Here is a 26,646-nt window from a genome sequence, read left to right on the forward strand (position 1 = left end):
GGGGAGCCTATTCCACTGCTCAACAACCCTTTCTGTAAAGTTTTTTCCGATTTCCAACCTAAGCCTCCCCTGGCACAACTTGAGGCCATTTCCCCTCGTCCTGTCACCTTTCAACAGTGAGAAGAGACCAGCCCTGCTCTCACTGCACCTTTCAGGTATTGGAACAAAGGAGTAAGGTCTCCCCTCAGCCTCCTTTTCCCCAGACTAAACGGCCCCAGTTCCTTCAGTCTCTCCTCATAGGGCATATTGTCCAGGCCCTTCACAAGCCTTGTTGCCTTTCTTTGGACCTGATCCAGCACCTCCATGTCCTTTCCGTATTTGGGGCTCAATACTGTACCGTACTTGAGGTGGGGCCTCACCAGTGCTGACTGCAGTCAGGATTACTTCTCTATTCCTGCTCACCACACCATTCCTGATACAAGCTAGAATGCCATTGGCCTTCACAACCACATAAAGCTCAATTTCTTCTCGCTACTTGGCAGACTGAACACAGCAGTCCCGTCACTACTTTTGTAATTCCAGTCAGCAGAGTACTTCCTGTCTGCTGCTGACTCTCATCAGCCCTTCTTTTCCTTTTTCTCATAAGAATTTATATTATCTGATTACTTTACTTTCAAGACCATGTCCAATACTGAAAGCTGTAATCAGCTCACAGTGGCAATCAGTCAATAGATAATTAACCATAGGATATATTCTTCAGTGCTATTGCCTGCCTCGGTGAAAAAGCTTCCCAGAAGCACAGAACTGCCATGGACTTTCTAAAAAGTGTCATCTGCCAGAATGCCTGATAAGCAAAACAAAGCCAGAAAACACTGCAATGAAACAAATGTCAATAAAAACAAAATCAAACAAACAAGCAAACACATTTTGCTCGGTAGAGGAAATTGATATATTTGGATTTAAGGTTTGCAATACAGCAATAAAATCATTACAAAACAGCAATGTCTCCTATAAGAGATATGTATGTCTCATATGTTAGATAATTAATGCACAGATAAACTATGTTATTACCAAAAAAATTAAACAAGGATACCTCGCATTATCTTTGGACAGCATAGATGAATTGCAACAGGATTGAAGTTTGTATACAGGTGCTTATTTACAGCATTTCTTCGAAACAAAGAATGCATTCTACTTAAAATTGTAGAAAAATAAAAATATGCTGGTATTCCAATTCTAGTTAGTGATGCTGCCTACCAGTGCACTGACATGACTGATAGAATACAGGTAACAATGAATTTAGTTTCGCTGTTGGTTGTTCTTTGAGAAATACCTCCCTTAGCACCCTGAGGAAGGAGAACACTTTTCATTTGTGAAAAACATGCAGTTAACAGAAAAGTTGAGAGTGTGGAATTTACCCTAGATAACAGTGCTCAGTGTAGAGCTCCGTATCATAACAACAGGCAATTCTCTGGGTAATGCTGATACTCAGTTTTTTAAGAAGTGTTTTTTGAACTCTGAGACAAGCCACCAAAAAAAAAAAAAAAAAAAAAAAAGAAAGGTAAAAGGAAAGGGAAGGCTTACCTCTAAGGCTATTCCGGACTACCATTTGTGAATCTTTAATTATAAAAGCATGTTGCAATACAGACAGACTTATATAATTGAAGTATAAATTTTATCTTACAAATGGCAAGTAGTAAAGCATTGATTTTAGGTCCCTACCGTCTTCCTTGATAGAAAAGCACGAAAGACTTGTCACAACAGGACAGGCCAGTGGGAAATGAGGTTTAGAAAAGCCCAAATGCCTGTTAGTCATCCAGTGGTACGTGATACTATGCTAACCACTGGTTGCTGTATGTGAACTCTTTTACAAATGCAGTTGCTGCAGTGCAGAAAACTGTGAGAGGATATGCTTAAAATGCTTTATTTGAAATCAAGCATTTCAATCATATAATTAGTTACTTGGTATAAACCGAGAAAATAAATGCCTTTAGAATCCATGTTTTTCTATTCAAAGTGCTTAGCGTAACTTCTGAAATAGATAACAAATACATTCTAGATTCATATTCCTAACAAAAATAGGACAGGAAGTTATTAAAAGATGGTATAGAATAAGTTAGCAAGATAGTATTGTATATATGCATGCATACATACATTTAATCACAAATTTTTGGTCTCCATAGTTATAAAATTTTACCTCTTGCAGGTCTATATTTTGTAAATATTTTTGAAGTCTTATAGCTTAATGTGAAGCAAACAGAGCAGCAATGTGGTCTTATGAAGACACATCTGAAATCTTCACAATGAATATAAAAATAAGTAGAAATGTTTTCTTCCTATATAATACCTCCAAGGACGGTGCATCCACAACCTCTCTGGGCAGCCTGTTCCAGCACCTCACCACTCTCTCTGTGAAGAATTTCCCCCTGACATCCAACCTACATCTTCCCTCCCTCAACTTGAAACCATTTTCCATTGTCCTGCTGTTATCTAGCCTTTCACAGAGTTGATTCCCCTCCCCTCTGTAGGCTCCCTTTAGGTCCTGAAAGGCTGCAATGAGGTCACCCCGCAGCCTTCTGTTCTCCAGGCTCAACAAGCCCAGCTCCCTCAGCCTGTCTTCATAAGAGGGGTGCTGCAGCCCCCGATCATCTTTGTGGCTCTCCTCTGGACCCTACCCAACTGCTGTTTAAATATATTGGTATTTAACATACTGTAGCACATAAAAGATTATCCAGAAAGATCTTAGGAGAAACATATATTTTGGAAATTCCAAAAAATAAGAGAATAATTTCATTCTGCTTCATCTCACAAATGCAAATGCTGCAACTCATTAGAAAATGTACACTATTCTCTTACAAGTGGTTCCTTAATTTCTCTGTAACATTTTCCATGTTTATGAGCAACACTGCCCCAAATCCACAAATAATACCGTGATAAATATCCAATTCATCTATATTTGACTTTCATTATATTCATTATGTTTGCTGTCATTTATTGTTAAGCTTAAAACACACCTGTAAAATTAAAAGTAAAGTAAAACACATAAAGCTAGGTTCTAGAGTATATACTAAAAAAAGAATCTGACTACTTCAAAATTGACTCAAACTTGTCTCAATGGAAAAGTAGCACAAATTAATCAGTACTGTGTCACAAAAGCCCTTGACGCTGCATAATCATTGCCCGACTGCTTCCAAAACATTTGGAACATCGTAACTTTTTCCCTGAACAGACTTCAGATTGACAGATAGTTTCAAATGATAATAAGCAACATACTGTAGTAGGAGAATATTTAGTAATATTTAACAAAAGAAAACTGACAGTTTTATTTTCAGAGATCAATTGCATATTTCTCTGCTGGACTCCAGAAAGAGCATGAGACTGTTACTAGCCACTTCTACAGTGTTTTAAACCTTCACAACATTGCAATACCACCAAATAATATATTGTTACAATATTCCTATGAGATAGCAGGTTGTACATAGGAAAATAGAGCAGCTGGAAAATTAAACAACTTCCCTGGCATTTCTAAACTGTGGGAAGAGGCATGACAAAAATGGTCTCAGTAAAGTACCATACCCAAATATAACAGCAATCAGGGATTTACTGCACTACAAACTTCCTTTTCCTGATGCTGTGCTACTGCATCTATTTATTCATATTGCTTTACTGTGTTTGGGGAGGGTTTTCTCAATTCCTTCTGCTCTCAAGAATTGCACTCGTCTAATTTTAATTTTGTTCTTATAAATTATATAAATATATAATATATTATATATTTATTATACATTATATATATATTATACATTATTATACATTATATAAATATATAAATAATAGATATGTTGAAATATTAAAAAAAACACTTAGATTTTAAATTGAAAATATAGCAATTAAATCAAAACACTCTTGTTTTTGTTTTTTATGTTGTAAAACAAGTTCTTGTACATCTGCTAAAAAAAAAAACAAACCCACAGCATAACACTACAGCAACATTCACCTTATTTGAATCTCTTTTATTTGGGGTCAAAACCAAAGTCAGCACAAGTGGAGATACTCAGGTTATTTTCAAATGTGGCACAAATTTAGCACTAAATTTTCCAAATTTAAAAATCTCTGCATCAAAATCATAAAATCAACTCAGATTAGAAGAAATGTGTTAGCCTAATTCTGATCTGCTAGCATTTCTTATCTTACAGAAAGTAAATAATAAAATATTCCCATTTATATGAAGCCATTTCATTTTCTCTAACCTACAGTGAATAAATTTATCACTGATTGCTGAGGTTCTCAGAGCTATATTAATACACCTTTTAAATTAATTCTACTAAGTAAACATCTGGGAAAAAAAAAAGTAGATGTCTTATATTTCCTTCTGTGTTATGATAGTTTCCAGTTCTTTTTAACAACAGTCGTTAGGATGAATTACAGTACAGCATGTAAAGTGGAACAAAACCTAATGTATGAAGCTAATAAAACAACTGAAAATTGCTTTTGTAAGTAGGCTGAAGAACCCAGACCCTAATATGGTCTGTCTTGTAACATGTGCAATCTATTGTATTCAAAATAACTAAGAATCTCAATAGTTTTAAATCAATACGGACAGAAAACTGCAATATATGTATCCAAAATGAATTGGAAAGAAAAAGGTGGAAATAACATTGACATTCTTATTAGGCTAAAAATGGTTTAGTGCATACTTTCTTGCTCACTTTCATTTCACAGTCTGTAAGAGAACTTCATTTTCATAGCAAAACAACTTTGTTCCAACAGAGAAGAAACCAGAAAGTAGTAGTAAATAACAGATCAGATTTTCTTAGTATTCTTCCACATCACACATAAAACCAACGGAGTTTTTGAATATGCAAATATTTCCTAGCTCTTCAGCCTCAGAAAAAGGAAGGGTTTACAAGAAAAAAAAATAACGTTTAGTTCTCACCAGTATGGCTTCCTTAACATTCCTCTATTGGATCTCTTGCAATTACTCAACTTATTTATTGGTGTAAGAACTTAACTCTCTTACCCATTTGAATAATAAGCTGGAAAAAGGGACAGATAAAATGATACAGATTCCCACACACAGAAGAGATTGGCCTTTAAAACCTAACATCACCCTGCAGGAGCATGCCTCTACATCATGATGTACAAGCAATAGTTCTTCTGCCATAAGGTTAAAAACTTTGGAACCAAAAGATCTTTTCATTTTCCTCTCAGAAATTCAAATACTCATTAGGAAATAAAGCTTATGTTCTCTCAGGAGAAACATTACTATGGCAGGCACTTGGTGAGAATAAGCCTCTGAACCCCTGGAAATTGGAACAGGAAGTACAGCCTCAAGTACAAGGGGCACTGAGCTCTGCTCTCTGGTGGCAGTGACAGGACCTGAGGGAATGGCATGGAGCTGCGTCAAGGGAGCATCAGAGTGGGGGTTAGGAAAAAGTTCCTCACCTGAGGGCAGTGGGCATGGAACAGCCTGGAAGGGGCATGACCTAAAGTGCCAGAGTTCAAGGAGTGTCTGGACAGCACTCTTAGACATAGGGTTTGGATTTTGGGTAGTCCTGTATGGAGCCAGGAGCTGGACTCCACTATCCTTTTGAGTCTCTTCCAAATTGGGATATTCCGTGATTTGAAGCATATCTGGGCAGAAGGACTGTTTAGCTGTTTTTTCAGTGAAGGGCAATCTTTTCTATCTCCAGGAAACACAACCATATGAACTATAAGTTGGTGCAAAATTGAATCACTGGCACCAAGTAATAAGACAGAGTATAACCCTATATACCCTATAGCTAGATGTAACTCTATCCTAGCATATAATTTCATAATTTTCTACTTCAGTAAATTTTAGTTAAACAATGCTGCCAAACAGAAAGTATAGATATAGATGTATTATCCATATGTCATATCTTTTCCTATTACTGGTAGGAACATACCAGTACACTTGTTTGTAATCTCCACGTACTGTTTTTCCAGACAGAAAACAGTGGTCACCTTCGAAGTTGAAATAAAGCCTTAGAATAACAAAAAATCCATGAAAATAATGTTTCAAATGCTACTCAATGGCAATGCAAAACATATACATTTCACTATAATTTGGCCCAAAATAAATTTTTAACATAAAGTCATTAGCACCATTTTATTTCTGTGCTGTGCTTCGCACATGCTGGGAAACAGCAACTTATCTTCATACTGCTAGTAAACTTGCTTTTTAGAATCTTAATTAGTAGTACCTGCTAGTAATACACAAGTACACACTAAAAAAAAAATAAATTAATTAAAAAATGGGATGAAACCTGTATACACTTATTTGTTTGTGACATTGTCACGTTTATTCCATCACACAGAAAGAAGCATGACTTCATTTTTTTACATGTAAAGTCATTTATCAATATTGTTGATAAAGAACTTGGACTATAAATAAATAGCAACCTATGACAGACTGTAATAAGTAATTTAGCACTGCATAATACCTTGTTAAATGTAAGAGAATTGGATCACTTATAACCAATAAAAAGTCAGGAAAAGAAACTTTTTGATACCCAATCTACTGGCTACACTATCATTTCAAATAAAAAACACAGAAATCAAGCTGTAGCATTCATTTTCCAAGATGCTTTCCTGTCCATCCCACTAATAATAGCAAAGGAAATTGTAATAGTTTAAACCGTGAACTCAAACTAAGTTGCATTAACATGCTGAAATTTGATGTCATCACAGGTAATCCGTGAATAATTACTACTCAAGGCAAGCTACATTACATGAACCCTAACCTTGTTATGACTTTGTCTTTCTGCAGTTTCTAGGCCCATCTGTTTTTCTCTACACTTGATCAACCAAGCTTAGAAGACCTATACTTTTCTTGGTGGTACAGAAAATGTTCACGAATTATAGCCATGTCACTCCACTCCTCTTTTTTTTTTTTTTTTTTTTTTTTTGTCTATATAGCACAACAAATTGATTTGCTGTGGCATTAAACAGTGAATTGGTCTCTTCAGTGTCTAGTAATTAGTTCTAATGCTAGCAGACAAATTAAAAGGAAGCAAAACAAAATGTCTCCATCAGGCACTTATAATAACCTTCATAATACACACAAGATGTTGTGAAGACTAAGGTGGATAAATGAGGACAATGCTGATTTTGGCATCCAGCTTACTTTCAGATAATCTAGCTCATCCCTCTTGCCTGACACAAGACCAAGAATATTATTAAAGAGTAATAAACTCCTTCTAGCAAACCTCTGATTCCATGGTTCACTGGTCACAGACCTAATCTATCAATCCATTTACCGCACACTAAAAGGTAAGAAACCCATTACAGATCTGTTATATACCCTGGCAGGTGGTATATGACAAGAACTGAATTCATCACAAACTCCAGTGCCTAGTACCTCTTTGTATGCTTTGAAGCCCTAGGTGGTTAGCTGACTTCGCTATCACAGCAGAAGATACTTTGAGCTTTGAAAATAAATGAAAATTCTTGATGTAAAGACATAAAAATGGTTATAAAACACTTCATTTTTATTTTTTTTTCATATTACCAAGAATTCACAGATAGTGTTATTTTCATTTTTACAAGAAATACTGGCTTTGCAGAGGGCATAATATATAAAACCAGGCTAGAATTTAAAAGTCGTACTTCTGAATGCGGACTTTAATCTTCATTCTCTGCTTAAACTACGTTTGAGGTAGCAGCCTATTAGAATCACTATTCAATAAAGGTGTCTAAGGAAATGTCATTTAAAATTTATTACTATGTAACAGAAGAAAAATTCTTCATGTATCTATTCTCAAGGTCATCAGCACATGATATAAACACCTAAAAGCAAAGACAATACTGAATCAAAAGGGAAAACAAAACAAAACAAAAAAACTTATTTTATGTGACTGCAATTCCTTTCATCCTCAATTTCTTTTCTCAGCTTATTTCCACTGCTGTAGGGCAACACTTCCCGTGACTGTAAAAAAGGTTTGAACATGATTTATTTCAAATATGCTACCTTGAAGGTTAAGACTCACTGTGCTGTCACCCTTTCCACTGTTGAGCAGATCAAGGCATAACAAAAATTTGTCATACTCTTAGGAGATATTTGGCTACGTTTTCAACTGGTAATTTTCAATTATCACAGCTTCACTGAAGTAAACAGAATTACTCTAGCATACACCAGATAAAGAGCTACCTTACCATGTGCATTTTATGTTTTGAACAAAGTATCATCCTGCAAGATGAGGTAATCAGAATGCTGTTACACGTTCTCTTCTAGCATAGATGCTGGAAAGCAAAACAAACAGCTGAAAACAAAAGGCTTAAATGAAAAGATTTGCTCCAAAATGGGGATGGAGGGACAGAAAAGCCCCAGAGAAATGTTCGTGGTGATGAATTTGTCCATTGTGCTTTGAGAAACAGAAAAAAAAAAAAAAAATACCCCCTCAAATCAATTGACTGCATAGGCATCCTCCAGCGAACTACTGAAGATCTCTTGATACAAAAGTGTGGTTAGGAAAACAATGTACGTCTCTTTGTCAGGCCTGCAGCCTTCCTATGATACCCAAGTTTTCTACAGACCCCAGGGTTTCATACCTTAAAATAACAAAATTAATCCCTTCAGCTATATAAAATCTAATCTTATTGATTTTACATTTCCAATATCCACAAAATTCAGTTTTTCTGGTGAGAACAGTGAGAGCTATGGAAGAGAAAAAAAATACTGTTTTTTTTTTTTATCCTTTCAGTTTCCAATAGGACACAGAGAAGGAGAAGAAAGGAGAAAATGTTTGGTATTTTCATTCATTTTGGTAGATTAATGACAGAAAACCAAAAAGAACTTTTTCCACCTTGACCTTTCAAGATTGTCTGAAAAATGGAATGACTTCAGAGAAAACATTTGAAATCTCACATTACTTTTAAGGATTTAACTCTTGTAAATTTTCAAACTTGGCTTCTGTTCATTGAAAAATGAAATGCACTTTCCACATTCTTTAAATTCAGCAACTGCAGGAGGGTGAGAACTTTTCAATTTTATACATATCCATATGTAGATAACTAAAATTGAAATAGTGCACTTCAGTAATAATCACAAAGGAAAGTTTAATTTTCTGGGTTTAGCCTCTTTTAGCAATAAATGGACATAATCAACTCCAAGTCTAAAGTCTTGCCAGAAGCATTACTGAGGTCTCCTGTAACTTTTAAAGAAAAAGCTTCTCTAAACAGTAGCTCTATCCCCTATATTTCATCCAAAACATAATGGTATTTATAGTTATTTGGGTTGCTCTGTATATAAGTCACCCAGAACATTTCCATATTAGCAAGCATTAAGTAAAGTTTTTAGATAAATGACTAATCAGTAAAAGCTTTCATTCAGTGACAAATTTTTGTAGGTTTGTAGATTTTGTAGGTTGACTAATTACAATTTATGTAGGTTTATGCGATTTTACTGAATGACAACACAAACATTTTTTGCCTGAAAGTTAATGATTTCTCAGTACTACAGCAGAGATATTCAAATCACGGTGCCTAAATTCAGCTACGTATGTCCTTACATCAGCTAGAAAATAGCATTAATCCAATCTCAAAGTTTTCTGAATTCTTATATATATATTATAAATATATATATATATTGATTTTGGAAAGCCACTCTGTAGAGAAAGAGATACCTCTACCCAAACACCTAAATAATGATTTTTGTACCCAGCTCCAATTTCATGAATGCGATCAATATTTATTATCCATTTTTGCTTGAGTCACTACCTAACATTCTAAAACTTGCCAGACCATTTCTGTTAAGAAGAAGAAACTAATGAGAGTTCCACAACAAATAAATTCCTGTTTACTTACCCAGACAGAGCTTGAAATATCAATTCTGTGAACACAGTTGAATGTAGTGTTCTTGACCACAAACTCAAGCTTATCTTTTCAGTAAGGCACTCGGAAAAATGTTTTGTCTCCTTTTCTTCTCAAAGCTAAACACGGCTTAAACTTTATCTCCCCCTCCTTATCACCCTGGTGACTGTGCCATCAGTCTCACAAATCCTTCAGTTGCATCTTCTAAATTCTATCTGTTCTCACCAGATTGATAAATACCTTGGATCGCGGTCCTTTCAATATTGCTTTCTACCATCTCTGCTACACACTACTTCACCAATGTTGTACAACAAAATCCTATCTTACTTTTCTTTATGGGTATGGAGATTCCCTACACGTGGCAGGAGGTTGGAGATTCATAGTCCTTGAAGTCCCTTCCAACCCTGGCCAGTCTGTGATTCTGTAAGATCCCAAAAAGCAAAATGAATGGGATTTTGCTATTCAGGAACTCAGAGATCACAGTTAGAAACATAACAGAACGTGAATGAGTAGTTGCAGCTTCCACCTCGGGGTCTAGGAGACAATTGGGAAGTGTTTCCAGAAAAGCAATCAGCCATTCACACATCTCAGTCACAAAAAGGGGAATATTTGCTGAACCCTTAAAACAACCAAGCTACAAAAACGGTGCTCTGCACTCTCCTCCTAAGGAGCAGACCTGTAATTTAGGGAGTTAATTTGGATGCAACATCATCACTTCAGGCACTCATTGTCTCTTATTATTGTTTCTCACAGCAGTGTATTGCATACATTTTCTTTCAGCAGGTTCATTATGTGCACAAATGTCTCTGCAGGTTCACCCAAAGAAAAATAATGCCCACTAGAAAAAATAAAATGCAAATATTTGTTGCAGATTAAAATTTTATACTGCAGTTAAATCACTAATATGTCTAACCTTTAACAAGCGACGGCTAGCCTCCTTCAGTGTGCTCTCGAGCTTATGTTTTCTTTCTGGGTTCAGTGATGCACTTCCAAGTGCTGTTCCTCCAGTTTCATTTAATCGTTTCAGTATTCCCTTGTGTGGCAGCAGCTCTTCAACTCTTAACTGGAACAGACAAATACAGCAGTTAAGATGAACTGCGGTAGAATTTTCAGCTCTCTTATCTTCAACCTTATCGATTTATCTATCAGCTGAAGGAATAAACTCAATTCAAGACAAAATAGCCAAAGCTTTCTGCGTAAAGGCTAAACTCTCACCAAAAGTGACTGTATTAGTGAATTAGGTCTAAAGAGAGTCTTAAAAGACCAAATAAGGGGATTCTCAGAATATTAACCACCATTGCATAACAATTTCTCACTTCTTGACACTCAATAGCTCATGTATCCAGATTTTAATTATCTTTTAACGTGGTTCAAAAACAAAAACAAACAAATAAACCCACAAGACTTTGGAAAGGTGCTTCTCCCTATTATGTGTGGTGAACATAATCACTCAGATGGTATGTCCAATCATTGATGTTCTAGTCCAATCCTTCAATCATATATGCTCAAAAAGACATACAAAGCATAGCCAAAGGAAGCAAGGCATCATCAGAATGATGTAATCATCACTTCTCCATCAAGTATGCAGTTACTGTAGGTAAATATGTCAAGTAACTTAACATATAAAGATAATATAACTAAAACATACATTCATTCAGCACTTTATTATTATTATTAATAACACAATGTAGCAGGTATTAAATGATATACAATGCAAGCTGATGCACTACTTTTTGATGCATTAGGATATATTTTCCTGTATAACTCAAAAAAAAAAAAAAGTAAAAATGAGCTATAAATAAAAAATACTAGTACCTTTAATTTTGGACTATTTATCGTGTGGGAATGATACAGTTGGAAAATATTTCTGTATAACTCAAGAGCGTAAAATTCATAGATCTAGAATATCAATTCAAACTTCAAAATCATAATTGTGTCTGCAAATGATAAGATGTATTTAAAACCCCATAGAGAATTTTCTTTGTCTTACAAAATCTCTGACCAGTTCACAGACACTTTATTCTTAAGAGTCAGATGCATGAACTTAGCATATGATTAAGCCTTACTTTCCTTACTTACTACACACTACTGTTTGTACTATTTTTATTTATTTATAAACAAACTTGACCTTTACTATTTTTTTTTCAAATTTTGTTAAGCATAATAGAAAGTCAGACCATTTATTTTGAGATTCTCTAACACTTCATTCCATCACTTGTTGAGTTTGTTCAACTTGGAGGATAAGTACTCCTTATCTTCAAGAGATGACTGGAAGCCTTTTAGATATGTCCCCCATATATATTATGCAGATAAGGGGTAATTTACTGTTGAGCAAGTTCTTACACACACTCTATTGGAAGCATTTCAAAACTAAACAGAACAATTCCTATTGCATATATTCATGACTAGTATCATATACTAAAATCTCTAACATCTTAATTAAATTTATTAAAGACTAAAAATATATATTCAATATTCTGATTTTATATATTTTTAAAAATAAAATGTGTTTTAAAAGTCACTGTCAAATTTACTATAGAAAATGCTGAAGCACTGCTTTAAACAATTGATACTTACAATCATGCATGAATTTCTACATACATTTCTTGAGAAATACTGAACATAATTTCCTTATTGGGTGTTTGCAACATGTTAGCAAGACACCTATAGAAAAATTTTTTACAGATGAAATTGTCATGTTTGAATACCAGAAACTTGAACTAAGAAACAAGAATGAAAAAGATCATGATTCATTATTTACTGACAGGATAGGAATTTCCCTCTCACCACGTTTTCTGTTACTTCTTTGATTTCTGTATGCTTAGCATATACTACCTGGGGCTTTCAAACTGAATATAGCACTTAATTTTCTTCAATGCAGAAATGATAAATCAAAAAATAAGAAGGAGGCTCAAAATACCTTTACTTTGCCGAGGCAGTCTCTTAGCTGATCTTCATTCCCTGGTTCAAGGGGAATAGCAATGACGCTTTCTGTTTCCTCTAACCATAAAATCAGTTTGTTCAAGTCTTCTTGAAATTCTGATAAAATATTCTTTTCTTCCTCTATCCTGTAATAAAAACATGAAATTAATTATTCTGTGCACTCTGAGAGAACAAACATGATGGAAACCCAGTGCCAGAAACTAAGAACTCTAGCATCAAACTTTACTAAAAGAGATCTGTAGAAAGTGCTACTTAAATCTATTTCAATACATTGTGGAAACATATTTTGGTGACCACGCTACATACTTTGTGAAAAGCATAGCAGTACTAGTACCTGTGAAGAAATAGGAGCAGATGTATCTCACTTAACATTAGTTGTCTGTTTGCTCTATGTTGACAACTCAGCTGTAGATTCTCTAATACAAGCTCTCTTTATTGAATAACAGTTGTCAACTAAATGTCACAATAGATGTTGTAATAAATGAGTACAATGAGAAAAAACAAATTTAGCTGTATTTTTCTTTTATTAATTAAAGAGACTCCAGATGACTAAGACATAAACATTGCAGGTATCTGAAGTCAGATACAGTTCTTTCAGCACAACCGTATGAATATATGGAGATCTATGCTTTTGTGCCCAAGTTTCCCACAGCTATCAATATACATATGGAAATCATTTCAAAGCCATCAGGGAATAGCACTGGCAGAATCTGAGCCCCTTGGGACTAACATTATGCACTGATCTATTCTGAAGGAGAAAAATAAGGTTAAAATAAAACAATGTGTAATTTATCCTTCTAGCTAATTCACAAAGCTAAGGATACATCTGTACGGAAAAATTAAATAAAGGTTTTTTTATTCCCGTTTTTCTTTTGAAGTGAATTAGGATCAAAGCAAAAGGCACAAAAACAGATTGTTGTTATTATTTCCAAGATCCAACTGAGTTTGAGAGATTAGGCCATTTATTATGCATAATAAGATGTTGTATTAGTATTTTGAGAATATAAGTCTACATCACAGTGGAGAATCAAGATCAGTGTTAGTAACAGATTATTTCTGAATGGTTTTAAAAAAAAAAAATTAACACAGAGTGCAAATGATTTTACCTATGTCTGGTTTCGCATACTTGTCACTTCCCAGCCCTGACCACCAAGTCAGAACTGTCAGAACTCTTAGAACATTCTGAGATGTGAAATAGAATGAAACCTAACATAAACCATGCCATCTTTTATTTATAGGATTTACTTTTTTTTTTTTTTTTTTTTTTTTAATTACTACTTTTCCCGATTGCTGACTTGAGCAAAGAGTCCTTTAGAAATTATTCACAAATGAGTTCCAGGTAAAAGAATCACAAAAAGTATCAAGTTCCACATCACCTAATTAGAAAAATACAGAAAACAACTGTTTGGCAAACATGCATGTCTGTGTACATACAGAATGATAAACAGCTAAGAAAGTACAAACTAAAAGTTTTTATTCAATTAATCAGAATTAGCAGTTTCAAACAGTGTCTCTCAATGAAGTTTGTACATCCCAATCCCCAGAATGGTCTTTTTTTTTCTGTGTAATTTCCATAGAAGAAAATATTCAACTGATTTAAGTGTTCCGCATTAAATTAAAAATATATATATATATATATATATTTTTAAAAAAGTAAAACTGCAGAATGTGTAAAATTCCTTTTAAGTAATATCTTTGTTACAAAGTAAACTGGAAGAATTGTAGCATTGTGAATGGGGGAAATTATAATAGGAGATAGGGGCATAAACTCAACAGGTGAATTAAATTTCATTTCATAGCAAAAGCATTGTCTGACTTCACAGTAGAAACAAGAAATTCTCAGATGAATATTCTTGAGGGAAAAAAATCATGCTGTTGGAATTCTGACTATTCTAAAATAAAACAAGAGCATAATGTTCAATTATTATTTTACATAGCACCCAAATTAGCAAACATTAATGGAATTTACCTGCCTTCCATCTTATTGATGTTAATTGCATTTCCTTAACAAGACAACTTCGTAAGTTGTGACCTCCCTCTGAAATAGTATGTTAAAAAACATCATAAACTACCACGGACAACCGTGTGCTCCAGAATTCACTGTCAAGTTCCTGTACCCACCAGCCTGATTGCACTGCATGCCATATGTTAAGAAGTTATGGAGAATACGATTGCCACTCACAAGGTGATATAGTCTACAGGTATCTTTCCTGGATGGCAAAAGCCAGACAAAAAAGACATCACTACAAAGATGTTCACAAAAAGTGCTTCCACTCAATTTATGACAACACATTCAGAAAATATCTTCAACTTCGGCCCTAAATCCATTTTTCCTTTTGAGGTCAAAATAATTTAGAGTGTAGCAACTGCAACAATACACACAGTGAATATCTGAGATAAGAAAAATCTTTCTATAGAACAACATTGTGCATTGATGTTTCAAAATAATTAAGAACAAGTATCTCATACTTTCAAGGTTTTTCTTCTCAGTACAGTTTAAAGATGTTTTCTATTAACATCTAAAATACGAAGCACTACTTCTTTGTTTACCTTCAAGTTTAATGCTTTTTGATGAATTTATTTGAGCATGTAGTACTGATAATAATGAATGGGATATTAAAAACTCTCTATTTACAATTAAGTGCTAGATATTTTATTTCCCGAGTCAATTCAATGCATTTAGATAAGAAAAAAAGCACTAAGTTCTACTTGAAATATTGGTTGCAAGTTATAAATAATCTTAATAATGTCTTCAGGAAATGGAATTGCAATGATTATGGATGAAAGAAAATCATTTATACAGAAAACCAAGTGTAAAATGTATTACTAAGTATTATGAAGTCCAATAATAAATCATGCATACAATCATAATAAATATACACAGTTTGTATAAACGAAATTAATAAAAACCAAGACAAGTTTAAATGGAGGAATTTTTTTCATAACTTGGCTGGTTAGGGAAGGGATTCTCATTCCTGTACAGAGTACTTTATGAATGACAAAATCAAACTATGTCATAATTCTGAGGAAAGAACAGGAAAGCTTGCTAGATGGGCTTCCCCACAGAAATTGATGATAGTGTAAAGCCATAAGCAAAGCTGATGCAGTAAGAATGCAACGTAGATGAGACATTTTCAGCTTGTTCTTCCAATTTTTACCAACACTAGAGTACCACTGTAACAAACCAGGAGTGGATGACTACATTTTATGCCTCTGTTTGTACAGTTTTGTCACATACTTTCATTATCATTTTATAATTCTTTATGTATGCGGTTGTATGTTTACAAAATAAAAAATTATCTGATCTGTGTTTCACAGTTATATTGCACATGCCAATGGACAGGATAAGATAGAAGCCCACCTTGAGCAGGCCAAGGTACTGTGCTCATGCACCTCTACCAGTGGGACAAGAAAGGAGACAGGAAGAAGGAAGTGCCCAGGGTGAGCCTGGCCTTCCTCCCTTCCTGCCCCAGGGTAAGCCCTGGCTGCACCAAACAGAAGCATCAACAGTGCTTGTTTAAGAGACGTGTGTTGAGCATTGTGCACTGTCATTCTGACATACATTCACCTGTCCTGTTCACCTCTGATCTCTGTGAGGCATTCAGAGACAAATGAGTGTTCCACAGCCCCTGCAGCAAACCTGCCCGTCCTGTTTGACTTTGCAAGAGATGAGGGCGGATGAGGATAACTGGGAATGTTGCTCAAGATACATCTCACTCATAATATGAGAAAAGTATCTTAGAGTTTTCCATCTGAATGTCTTCTATTTTATAAATTCTTACTTCATGTACTCATACATGAACACAGGGGATTTTCAGAAATCAGACCAAAACAAAAAGAGTTTCATAAAGGTCTATTTTTTTTATCCTAGTCATGAACAGCATGTAGGATAGTAATCAAAAGATCCATTGCAATTAATAGAAGCTGCAGGTGCACTTCATAATTTACTTCACAATTTACTCTTTGCCTGTTACAACATTACTTCTATTATAAATAACATCCTGCATGACAAGTATCATATTATGCAAGCCACAAAAATAAAACACACTTTCTAGTAGCTGAACAAGTCAATAACACAAGAAGTTTTAACATGATGACTGTACCTTTCGAACAAGTTGATTTCTATCACCATAATAACATTTGGAGCATCTGATACATGTAATTTCAAGGTGTTTAAAATTCATGGTGAGAAAGACAAGTGAGTAGTAGGCTGTTATTAAGGAAGTACGGACTTGCAAATCTGAGCTTAAACAAACTTTAATAAGGAGTGTGAGCCTCCAGCCATCCATCACCATATACAGAGTAGTTGGGAGCACATACTGCTGGATAAGCAGGTGAGTAAGGAGTAAGATGCAATTCCCTGCAGCTGGTCCTAAGGAGCAAGGCAGATCCATCTCCAGCACATATCTGCACGCTCATATACATCACTACCTCTCCTTTTAAACCAAAGTTCCTGAAGACCTTTCAAACTGCCTCACATTTAGCAAATGGGTTAGTTTATTAATCCTGAAATGTAACTCACCTTGGCTGGAGGAAAATTCTCAAGATAGAGTAACTTCCAGTAGTCCAGGTGAATATTCTCAAGCAATATTCTCAAACTTTATGTTTGGATGTCGGGGGAAGTTCTTTACAGAGAGAGTGGTGAGGTGCTGGAACAGGCTGCTCAGAAAGGTTGTGAATGCTCTGTTCCTGGAGGTGTTCAAGGCCAGGTTGGATGGGGCTCTGGGCAGCCTGGTCTAGTATTAAATGGGGAGGTTGGTGGCCCTGCCTGTGGCAGGGGGGTTGGAGATTCATGATCCTTGAGGTCCCTTCCAATCCTGACCATTCTGTGATTCTGTGATTCTATGTTTTCAGTGTTAAACTGTGTTAAGCTGTTCCACAGCTTTTTATTTGCATTTCTAAATTCATAGGGACCCCTTATTTAACTATTCTCACTGCATGGATGTTTAAATGAATACATTATACTCATAGAAGATAATTTGTTTAGTATATTTAATATTTGAATGTTAAGTAGTAAATTAAATGAAATTTTAAAAAATCACTTTTCCTAACAGTATTAAACAGAATCAATAACAAATTCTTTTAGCAGTCAACGAAATACCCCAGGTAAATTTTTGACTAACAGTAATCCTTAATTACAATGGTTAACTATTAAATAATAATTAATTTCCTATTTCAAGAAAGCTTCAATTTTTCAATTACAGTTTCTAGAGGCCACATAAAATGCATACTGCAGTTCATGTATTTTTTTCCATAGGCAATAATGCATTACAAATACCCCAGCAACTCAAATAGTTTGACAAATATATTAGATAGTTAGTTTGCAGCTGCACCATGCGATGTTGGACATATTTGGAAATATCAGCTAGACACAGAAAATGCACAGTCAAGGGAGTAACATGGACTTGCACTTGCTTGTGACTTGCACTTTATGGTTGGATTAAATGATCTTCATGGTCTTTTACAACCATAATGACCTCACAAATAATGTTTTGATGTTCTTTTCTAAATATTCAGCTGTTGAATTTGTATTTACAGTTATTTCTAAGATAAGGGATTAGTCCACTTAGCAGTTTTTACTGAGAATTTAAGAAGCCACTAAAATAGTAAACTGACAGTTCAGTGAAAATATTAACAAAGAAATAATACATTTTCTTTCTTTCTCCAGGGTATATGCAAGTGTACTTCACCTGGGTAAGGACCTTTAAATAAACTAATTGAAATGAAATGAAAAATATCACCGAAACTTCAAATGTAAATATTAACCAGCAGCAAGCTCAGCTACAACACTATATGTAAACAGAATGTAATTTTATACCATAGTGATGTTTTTCCATTGAATTACTGTAAGAAAACTAAATAGTCAAAAAAGAAAAATCAGAAAATTCAATATATAACTAATTTTAGGTTGAAAAGAAAATACATACTTATTGATTTAACTGTCATGAAATCTCTTCATCTCTAAACCAGCTTTTAAACCGCTGTAAGAAACTAATCACAGCCTTCCATATATTGAGTGTTATGGTGAAGGAAACCAACTTATGGCGGCTAGAGCACAGTAGTAGAAAATAAGAACGCTTTAACGAATGTCAGCCATGATAAATACTAAAATGTATAACAACTTTTTTGTTCAGAACAGAAAGCTTGTGGTTTTACATTCAGAGAGGTATCTGAAGGTATTTTAGTAAATAGCCTTTGTACTGTCACTGTTTCAGTAATTTCTTCAAACTAACTTGAATGAAGATCTCAATAGACAGCCTGCAGGTTCAAACTCATTAACACTGCAAAATCTACTGCAGCTAAAATAACAAAAATTGTCTTCCAATGTTTTTAAGATATCTGATCATGATTTTAAAAAAAACCTAAGAAACATTTATGAATCTTTGTCAAATGGAGTTCATACACAGCAGGTGCAAAGGCAGAATACCACTCTGCAGCCACCACTCAGCTTATGAAAGCCCACAGGTGCATTAAGGCAAGGCACTGCCACCTCAAGCCATCCAAAACTTAAGTGACCCAGCAGACACAGTATAACAATGACTAATGCACACAGCCTTACATGACAGGAAACAAAAGACTAAGAGAGCTTCTGACAGTGCAGTTTATAAACTTTTGTCATCAAATTATTCCTGGAATATGAAGAACAAGAAGCAAGAGATTTTTTTCTTACCCTCTCTTGCCTACGGTTAGTGGTAGTTCAAGAAGCTACTGCAACTTCCCTATCTCCAAAAATTTGTTTTCCTTAAGCACGGTTCCAGAGCATGAACTCCTCTAAAACCTGCTGCTTGCAGAAAAATGCTGACAGAAACTCAATTAAACTCTCCATTTGCAAACTAGCAGTGTATCAGGCTTTCAATCATGTCTCACTTTATTCAACTATTTGGTCTATTTTGAAGTTTTCAGTAAGATAAAATGACTAGATGTGATAAAATAACATTCTCTTCTAATGCATAGCTGGATGGATTAGATTGTAAGATACAGAAACATTAAACACTGAATTCAAATTTCCACAGCTTTGTAACTCTTTGGTAAATGCAACTGGATGCTAACATGCTACACAAACATAACTCAAACACGACCTCTTGATCTTCAGTACCAAAGCAAGGAGATTCAGTGTCAGTCTTAAATCTGTGTTTAGCCAGGGATTCAACATTCACCTGTTAAAACTTAAGAAATGAGAAAACTCAAAATATTTAAAATGCACCCACTCGTTTTTACTGAAGAACAATACACACACTTCAAATTGTTCTGAGTTCATTTGATAGTAAGCTAAGTGGTGCAGTTGACAATAGAAAGAAAGGATGCCAACCAAAAGGATCTGAACAAACCCGAGAAGTGAGAAGTGAGCCCACGTGAACCCAATGAGATTCAACAAGGTCAAGAGCAAAATACTGTGCCTTGATTAGAGCAGTCCTAAATACACACACACATACTGGGAGAACAACTCATTGAGGGCAGCCTTGCCATGAAGGATGAAGAGCTAGACATGAGCCAGCACTGTGCTCTCACAGACCAGAAAGCCAACAGTATCCTGGGCTGCATCAAAAGAGGGGAGGCCAGCAGGGAGAGGGTGGTAACTGTGTCCACCTACTCCACCTATGTAAGACCCCATCTGGAGTACTGCACTCAGGCCTGGGACTCCCAGTACAAGAAAGATGCAGAACTGTTGGAGTGGGTACAGAGAAGGATCATGAAGATGATCAGAAGGCAAGAGTACCTCTGACCTCACTTGGCATTCTGTCCTTAAAGGATGCTTATAAACAAGAGAGGAACCAACTTTTTACATGGGCAGATTATGATAGAACAAAGGGAATGGTTCTGAACTAAAACAGGACAGATTTGGATTAGATTTGAGGGGGAGATTCTTTACTCAGAAGGTAGTCAGGCACTGCAACAGGCTGTCCAGAGGAGCTGTGGTGCCCCTCCCTGAAAGTATTTGAGGCCAAGCTGGATGAGGCCCTGAGCAGCCTGAACTGCTGTGGGGCAGCACTGCCCATGGGTTGGAACTTGATGATCTTAAAAAACTCCTCCAACCCTAACCATTCTATGATTCTATGGCTCCCTTGGAAATGTCACCATACATGTTTGTCTCCAACTAAACTCTCATATTTGTGCGTCCTACAAAAATAACTATGGTGATATATTTTCCTCTTTAATTTTTTTTTTTTCCTCCTGTCTAACAACTAATGAGCATTTTTGAACTTGTTAGAGAAATATTTCTGAAATACAGAGTTATGCCCCATCTGTAAATTGTTCAGGATTGTATCAAAATTATTGTTTGGTAAACAATCACAAATGAGAATTTGAAATATTTAAAATTTTCATGACATTTAATAATGTCTAGCAACATTTCAACTGAATTAGAAATCACTAAAATTACACTTCCTTTATATCTTGGGATGTATGAATGCAGATTTAATAGGAATAATATAGAAACAATTCCGGAAAAAAAAAAATCAAGAAAATATTTTAGTTCACTCAAATCTCTTCTAATTCACAGCATATCAAAATTAATTTTCAGATATAAGGTGTGGCTTCTTTTCAAAGCCTAGTTATGATATCCTGGACACATTATATGCCTTTTAATATGACTGAGTACCATTCTACAGCAACTGCGAGTGGAAGTCAAACTGGCTGAACAGTATCTCTTCAACACTGGTGTCAAAGGAAGGATACCTATGTAAACATACAGCGCATAAACATACACTGAGCCTAACACAGGTGGTGATAGCAAGTCTGAGCGAGAAGTAATGGCACACAATAGAAACAACCAGAGGTCACTTCATTTGACCCTTCTTGTTTACCCTATGTTTTTCATTAAGAACAAAGCAAAGGTGAAATTGGATTCAGATCCTCAGAGAGAACCTGAATGTACCCCAAACCAAATTAGAACAACTAATGAGCAACTGAAAGACATCAAAGCAGAAAAGAGATGAAAATCCCATGAAATGGGATTCATGGGATTCATTTCAATCTGGAGAAGAGAAGGCCCCAGGAAAATCTGATAGCAGCCTTTCAGTATCTAAAGGGGAGCTACAAGAAAGAAGGGTACAGACTCTTTAGCAGGGCCTGATGTGATAGGACAAGGGGAAACGATTCCAAACTAAAAGAGAGGAGTTTTAGACTGGATATAAGGAAAAACTGTTTTACAATAAGGGTGGTAAGGCACTGGAACAGGGTGCCCAGAGATGATGTGGATGCCCTGTCTCTGGAGATATTTGAGGTCAGGCTGGACAGGGCTTTGAGTGACCTAACCTAGCTGTAGATGTTCAGGTTCACTGCAGGGGAGTTAAACTAAGTGATCTTTAAGGGTCCCAACTCAAACAATTCCATGACAGCAAGGCAATGTGAGGACCATGCTGTAGATGCATCTGCTGTACCTTCATGCCCAGGATAATGGATAATTAAGATCTAGCTAGGGCATATCATCTGTTCCTGTCACCTAAGTGTCTTTCCTTAGAACTGAAAAGAGGGAAAGAAGAGGGAAAGAAGAAAAAGCTAGGATCTTGTCTGAGGCAGCAGCTAGACTGAGGATAGAATCTTCTACAGCCTGGGAGCAGAAAGCGTGTCCCTGGCTCTGTTGCAGCCAAAGAGACAAGGCACTGAACAGAAGTGCAAAATCCTCCATCATGATGTACACAAGTCTCACTACAGTAGAACAAAAGTACTTATGTCATATATGAACAACGTCATTCATATTCATTACCTGGCAATATGTATACTAACCTAAGTCTCTGCAACCACAATACTCAATACATCATGCAAATCCCCTTTCCAGAGGAAAACTAAACAACCACAAACCAATCAACAAACCAAACAGCAAAAGGAGGAAAGGATGAGTGTAAATGGGTGATTATTTAAGACCCCTATCAAGGGAACATAACCATATTATTCCCATGTAACAGATCCGAGGCTTCACTGAAATGTGAGATGTGCCAAAAGATTCCATAGACTTTTAGCACAGCCTTGAGCCAAAGCAGCATTGAGATACATGTTTCTGCTGATAAATGAGGGTGAGAACAATACCTGCATTTACCAGAAGTGGGACAGATTTTGTATTCTCAGACAAAGCTCAACCACCAATCTTTCGCTTTGATGTTACTGTAGTAGCTTACAGGGCTATTAAAATGATATGTTATTGTTTAGTAAGTGTTAGCACTTACTTAACAAGGTAAGGCTTGAAAACACAGATGGGTTTCAATTGTACAAAAGAACAGTTTTTAGAGCAATAAATAAAAGCCAAGGACTCCCATGTGTAACAAGCAGTATTACCATCACACCTGGAGATACAGCAGAAAGAAACATTTAAAACACCAGGATAGCCTCTGACAGCTGTAGCTTATTTGCTGCATCTCCTTCTTCTAATGAGGTCAAAATGAAAGCTGAATCTTAGTTAAAGCCAACAATCACCTTTCAGCACTGCCTGACCACTCCAGTGCAAATTTTCACAGCTTTTGCTCTCAACCACACACACAAACAAAGACACATGACACAGAAGAAGAAATTAAACTGTTGCATGCTACTAGCTAGTTCTCCTAGCAAATCTCCAGCACTCGTTGGTATACTTCCATAAGGTGTAAGCTGTGCTTTAAAAACCTTGCTTGAAGAAATCTTTGCCAATGCCTGTATTTTAAAGGGGTGGTCAGCACAGACAGGGAGGTGATTGTCCCCCTCTACTCTGCTCTTGTGAGCCCCATCTGGAGTACTGTGTCTGGAGTAAAAGAAAGACAGAGATCTTCTAGAGATGGTCCAGAGGAGAGCCACAAAGGCATCAGGGGGCTGGAGCACCTCCCCTACAAAGACATGCTGAGGGAGCTGGGCTTGTTGAGCCTGAAGAAAAGGCGGCTGTGGGGTGACTTCATTGCAGCCTTCCAGCACCGAAAGGGAGCCTACAAACAGGAGGGGAATCAACTCTTTGAAAGGGTAGATAACTGCAGGACAAGGGGAAATGGTTTTAACTTGATGGAAGGAAGATTTAGGTTGGATGCCGGGGGGAAATTCTTCACAGAGAGAGTGGTGAGGTGCTGGAACAGGCTGCTCAGAAAGGTTGTGGATGCCCCGTCCCTGGAGGTGCTCAAGGCTGGATTGGATGGGGCCCTGGGCAGCCTGGTCTACTATTAAATGGGGAGTTTGGTGGCCCTGTATGTGGCAGGGAGGTTGGGGATTCATGATCCTTGAGGTCCTTTCCAACCCAGGCCATTCTGTAAAGAAGACTGTCAAGTCTATTTAGGCTTAGCATCTACGTAAAGAAAGCATTACAAAATCCAACACGAGCAGCAACATTTTTTTGTCATTTAGAAACATTCTTTTTAAACAAATCAAACCATATTTTCATTATCTGTAACTCAAATGCTCCTCTGACTGCAAGAGGAAATCAAATTAATCTGGAAGTGATTATAAATAACATTAAGTAATCTATTCTTTTAATCCAACCTGAATGAAATGCAGATGTTAATGGCACCAATGATGAGAAGTGAATTAAAGTAGGATTAACAGTATCAATTAGCTAAGGTATTATCAGTATTACAGATACACATTTTAATGATATACTATCAAATAGAGGGATGCTAAATCAACTGTAAATTGTGGAAATGGAGCTCTGATCTATTCTACTTTTAACCAAGAAATACCACTTTATTGTTTTTAAGCATTAGGAGTAAAAATACAAAAATGTGGAATATGGATGGGAGTGGTAGCCATTAACAAGAACATACAGAAAAGAATTAAACGATCACATATATGAAATTAAGTTACTGATCGTCTCCTATGAATATAGAAATTCCAAATGCTAAGAGAGAGTTGAAAACAAATCTAATATAGCCAAAATTGTTTTACAATGTTTTTGCTTTCTTCTAACCTACCTCTTTTTTTTCTCTACCAGCTGTCTGCAGATCTCATGCCACCGGGTATTCAGATTTGCCAGTTGCTCCTTCAGCACGTTAGCATCTGCTGCTGATGACTGCTCAATAATTTCTTCACCAGTTACATTCAGTGTTCTGACAACAGTTTGCTGTCGCCCAATGCCATCCTGCAGCTCCTGCAATGTAACCAACACATACACATATTCATAAAAATGTCAAGCATGAAAGAAAATACTTCATCGCATACTGACCATATGGAAAGAGGTAAATACTTTCGTATTTACTCTCCCCTAATTCCAAATAGAAAAATCCAAAGCCAAATAGACTATAAGGTATCTTACAAAGTTTGGGTTTTTTTTGTTTTTTATTTTAACACACATCTTTCAGGTTGTTTGTTGTTGTTAGTTTTTGTTTAGTTTTCTCTATATTCTTCTCTGATAAAGATCATAGCAATAACACTCTGCAGATCATTTTGTAAGAAAGACTTGTGAATAAATTTGCTTCTAGAGCCTGGAAGGTATACACTCTTTTCTGTTGTTTTGCTTTCTTCCTTTTTTTTTTTTTAAATAGCCAATTATACAATCAATAAATGTACGGAGGTTAGGCTAAGTAGGATTATCACAGTGGAAAAATGATAAATGAAAAATGCTCACTGGTGCTGTACACTCACAATAAACTCCACAAGGAGCAATCTCCAGAAGAGATCCTTCCTCAGTGGCAGTCAGCACTTAAATAGGTCTAGAAGTGCAGCCAGGCTCCACCCCTTCCGGTAGCACAGCTGAATTGCCTTCACCTGTGCTCCCATGGCTGACTCAATGCTTGCCTCAGGTGGTCAATCAGAGGTTCAAGCCATGAACAACAGTTCCCATAAAATGAAATGAATGAAATATTGTGAAGAAATAACACAAATCAGCAAATAAGAAAATGTTTCAAGAGCATTTCCAAAACACATTTGTCTCTGACTGCAAGAAACTTGATAAACCTTTCTGTGTGGGAACTACACTCCTAAGGAAGTCTATTACTTATGCAGTTTCTATTTACAGAACAAAATTCAGAACTACGAAAGACAACCAAGATAGACTATTTTCCAAGTTTTACTAATTGTATGTTTTATTATTAGAAGTCTACCATACAGTTCACTTCATTTTCAAAACAAATAATAAAAAAAAAAACACAGTTCTGAATCTATAGCTTAAGCATTGAACACAGTGCTTGTTCAAGAAAGTATGTATAAATAAATAAGGAAATCAATCATTTCCTATTCTTAGTCATCAGTAGAGCGTGAGTAATTTTTACCATGTAATTCCTCAAAATGTCCAAGCAGAGAAATGTAAAATCATTTTCAACAGCTCACTGCTAAAATAAGCTGAAACACTCTGGGACTCATATTTATAGGTTTACAGACCAAACAATCTCAAAAAAGAGTATTTGAATAATGTCTATAAAAAAAGAACTTTCAAGTTCAGTCTGAAACTAGTTTTTTTATTATTATTATTATTATTATTATTATTCCAGTAGAAACCATGTATTTTAGCATATAATACTCTGGAACATACTATTATATGCTTGTTTTGTCTTTCTACCAGTAAAATATAAATTAAAGAGAAAGTAAAACTGCATATAAACATCAGATATGAAATAGTTAAACTTGGCAGAACACAGATTTGCAAGAACATAAAAAAATAAACACAATGGCTGTTCATACATTTTATTTCTGTATTTATCTTGCCCATTAGATCTTCAGCTATGACACTATGAAAGTTCAGAAATTCAATCATACTTGAACTGAACTCTTTATAACATGACCACACCTCAGCTGACAATTACTAACTCATTAGACTGCAGAAAGTCAATTGTATGCCCTATCCCAACTTTTGCACAGATTTTAAATATGCATCAACACAGCACAAACTGGGACAAAGTGATCAGTGTTAATAATCCACTGTAGCACATACTCACAGCTCTAGGCAGGAGTTACATTTTAGGTCGAGATTTACACTGTCAGGACTAAGCTTATTCTTATTACAAATTCTCTTTGGTTTTCTTTCAGATTTTTTTTTTAGGTTGCTACAAA

General features: G+C 35.7%; 1 protein-coding gene across 12 annotated transcripts in view; it reads right to left on the bottom strand.

The window, feature by feature from the left end:
- The window catches only part of DMD (dystrophin), a 986,794-nt gene that overhangs the window by 368,375 nt on the left and 591,773 nt on the right, over nt 1–26,646 (bottom strand). For all 12 annotated transcript variants that reach the window (XM_042866635.1, XM_042866641.1, XM_042866633.1 and 9 more), the window contains 3 exons: nt 24,573–24,748; nt 12,689–12,836; nt 10,682–10,831 (listed from right to left, as the gene is read on the bottom strand). In XM_042866635.1, the coding sequence (XP_042722569.1) occupies nt 10,682–10,831; nt 12,689–12,836; nt 24,573–24,748 (474 nt within the window). The remainder of the gene's footprint in view (nt 1–10,681; nt 10,832–12,688; nt 12,837–24,572; nt 24,749–26,646) is intronic.

This window comes from Lagopus leucura, unplaced genomic scaffold, assembly GCF_019238085.1.
Source record: "Lagopus leucura isolate 7727_CA_CO unplaced genomic scaffold, USGS_WTPT01 Super-Scaffold_100001, whole genome shotgun sequence".
NCBI lineage: Eukaryota > Metazoa > Chordata > Aves > Galliformes > Phasianidae > Lagopus > Lagopus leucura.